This window comes from Corticium candelabrum, chromosome 12, assembly GCF_963422355.1.
Source record: "Corticium candelabrum chromosome 12, ooCorCand1.1, whole genome shotgun sequence".
In the NCBI taxonomy this organism is placed as follows: Eukaryota; Metazoa; Porifera; class Homoscleromorpha; order Homosclerophorida; family Plakinidae; genus Corticium; species Corticium candelabrum.
Window position 1 is genome coordinate 1,994,498 of NC_085096.1, and position 3,003 is coordinate 1,997,500.

A 3,003-nucleotide genomic window follows, 5' to 3' on the forward strand; every position below is an offset into this window, starting at 1 on the left:
TCTGTCCGTCCGTCCATCCATCAGTCTGTCTGTCCATCCATCTGTCTGTCTGTCCATCTGTCTGTCTGTCTGTCAATCTACCTACCCACACGTTTGTCACTGTGTTTCTCTCTCAATCCAACTATCATTGTTCCTCTCTCCATCCACCCACCTGTCTAATTCATTTCAAGTCCAATGCACCAAGTCGGTCAATCTAACATCACATTACACCAATCCTACACACACACACACACACACACACACACACACACACACACACACACACACACACACACACACACACACACACATGCACGCGTGCGTGCACACACACAGACACACAGACACAGACACAGACACACACACACGCACACACACACACACGCACACACACACACACACACACACACACACACACACACACACACACGAGAGAGAGAGAGAGAGAGAGAGAGAGAGAGACAGACAGACAGACAGACAGACAGACAGACAGACACAGACAGGCACACACACACACCACACACACACACGCACGCACGCATGCACACACACACACACACACACACACACACACACACACACGAGATATCATTGTATCATCTGCTTTACTCACAGTCATCAGTAAACTATACAAAAAAGAGCATCAACTCAGTAGAACAGGAAAAAAAGATACAGAGCAGCTCTACCAGCATTCGTACAAAATAATTTAGACGGCAATACTGCATGCAATATATTTACTCGGTCACCACACAACGACTGGTGTTGATCAATGAACGGCAAGAAGGTCGACAAAACTGAGAAGCCTGAGAGAGATCACAAAATGGCTGACAACACAGAATGTGATGAAAGACAAAAATATAAAAAAGGAATAAACAAACAAGTAAACAAACAAATAAACATACCAATAAATAAACAAACAAACAAATAAACAAACAAATACACAAACAAATAAACAAACAAATACACAAACAAATACACAACACAAATAAACAAACAAATAAACAAACAATTAAACAAACAAATACACAACACAAATAAACAAACAAATAAACAAACAAATACACAAACAAATAAACAAACAAATAAACAAACAAATAAACAAACAAATAAAAAACCAAATAAACAAACAAATAAACAAACAAATAAAAAACCAAATAAACAAACAAATAAACAAAGAATTAAACAAACAAATAAATAAACAAATAAACAAACAATAAACAAACAATTAAACAAACAAGTAAACAAGCAGACAAACAGACAGACAAACAAACAAACACACAGACAAACAAACAAAATGGAATTAAATATGAGCAAACCAGACAATGCAAAGAACAGCATTGCTCGTGCATTGTCGGTCTCACCTCAAACGTATGCAACTTCGAATCTCTTCGTGTGCTGTGTGTGCTGTGTGTGCTGTATTTGATGTTCAAACGGTGAATCTCGTCCATCGATTTCTGTGCTACTTAGAGAGCTGATATTCACATCAATTACGACCCCAGCAGCCGCACTGTTTTCTTCAATAGCGTATTCTATGAGAGAAGGTTTGTCTATAGTAAACCGAGGAAGAACTACTAATTGTACAGACTGACTGTGTTGAATGCATCTCAAAATACATTGTATTGGAGGGATGCATCTCACAACACATTAGACTATTGTATTGGAGAGATGCATCTCACAATACACTAGACTACTGTATTGGAGGAATGTATCTCACAATACATTAGACTATTGTATTGGAGGGATGCATCTCACAATATAGACTACTGTAATGGAGGGATGCATCTCACAATACACTAGACTACTGTAGTGGAGGGATGCATCTCACAATACACTAGACTATTGTATTGGAGGGATGCATCTCACAATACACTAGACTACTGTAGTAGAGGGATGCATCTCACAATACACTGACTATTGTATTGGAGGGATGCATCTCACAATACATTAGACTATTGTATTGGAGGGATCATAGCTTACCATTCAGTGTCGGTGCAACATCTTCCAAGTCTATTGTATCATCCTCAACAGCCTGTCTTATCATCACGTCTTCATCCTCTGGAACGTCTCCTCTTCTTTTCTCCTCATTCGTCTCTAACCTCACATCATCGATAACTGTTGTAACATCTTCCTGCAACTCTTCCGTATTTGTTTTCTCTTCCACATGAGACTGACTGGTGCTACTGTCATCAACTCTCTGTATAACTTCAGTAGCTGATACTTCAGACTGTTCAGGTTGTGTTGTCTGATTAGTTACAGATGTGCTCATCATGTTTGGTCGATTTGCTAAAAGACATTTAGAAGACAAAGTGCACTATTTTAATAACTGGAAAGTTTCAATAATGTTGTCACTAGACTATTGTATTAGAGGGATGCATCTCACAATACACTAGACTATTGTATTGAAGGGATGCATCTCACAATACACTAGACTATTGTATTGGAGGGATGCATCTCACAATACACTAGACTATTGTATTGGAGGGATGCATCTCACAATACAATAGACTATTGTATTGGATGCATCCAATACATCAGACCATTGCACTACAGTACAGCAATATTTTCTTGTATCACTTGCTGTCATACTTTACCTTCTTCAGTAGGCGTAAGAACAGTAGTTCCCTCTGAATGTGACATCAGTCGTTTCGATCGATTATACTGAGACATTTTACGCTTAGGAGGAGCAACAGCTTTTACTACACAATCAATGACAGCCCAACATAAAGTACAATTGACAACCAAACTGATGACCTAGTATCTAACCATGAAACAGATGGTTGAACATAAAGTCTTGAAAGCGACGTGCATAAAAGCTCGGGCGATGAACAGACACTGTGTCCTAAAAAATAGAAAAGTTGCATTAACGAAAAGATGGACAAACAAATAGACAAACAAACAAACACACAAGCACATAAAGAGACAAACATATAAAAATCGGACTCTCCACATTGACACAGTTGTCTACCCCGTCATGTACAAGAGCCTTGAACGAGTGCTCCAATTTTTTCTTCAGCCTGTAGCTCT

At 38.8% G+C, this 3,003-nt stretch overlaps 1 protein-coding gene across 1 annotated transcript in view; it reads right to left on the minus strand.

Annotated features, from left to right (window-relative positions):
- Positions 1–565: 565 nt before the first annotated feature.
- LOC134187530 (phosphatidylinositol 4-phosphate 5-kinase type-1 alpha-like) overlaps positions 566–3,003 on the minus strand; it is a 12,556-nt gene continuing 10,118 nt past the window's right edge. Inside the window, exons 14-19 of the mRNA XM_062655671.1 lie at positions 2,945–3,003; positions 2,743–2,818; positions 2,571–2,675; positions 1,957–2,262; positions 1,341–1,508; positions 566–782 (exon numbers count right to left, since the gene is read on the minus strand). The exon at positions 2,945–3,003 is cut by the window's right edge and continues 71 nt beyond it. Of these exons, the coding sequence (XP_062511655.1) occupies positions 1,342–1,508; positions 1,957–2,262; positions 2,571–2,675; positions 2,743–2,818; positions 2,945–3,003 (713 nt within the window). The 3' untranslated portion in view covers positions 566–782; position 1,341. The remainder of the gene's footprint in view (positions 783–1,340; positions 1,509–1,956; positions 2,263–2,570; positions 2,676–2,742; positions 2,819–2,944) is intronic.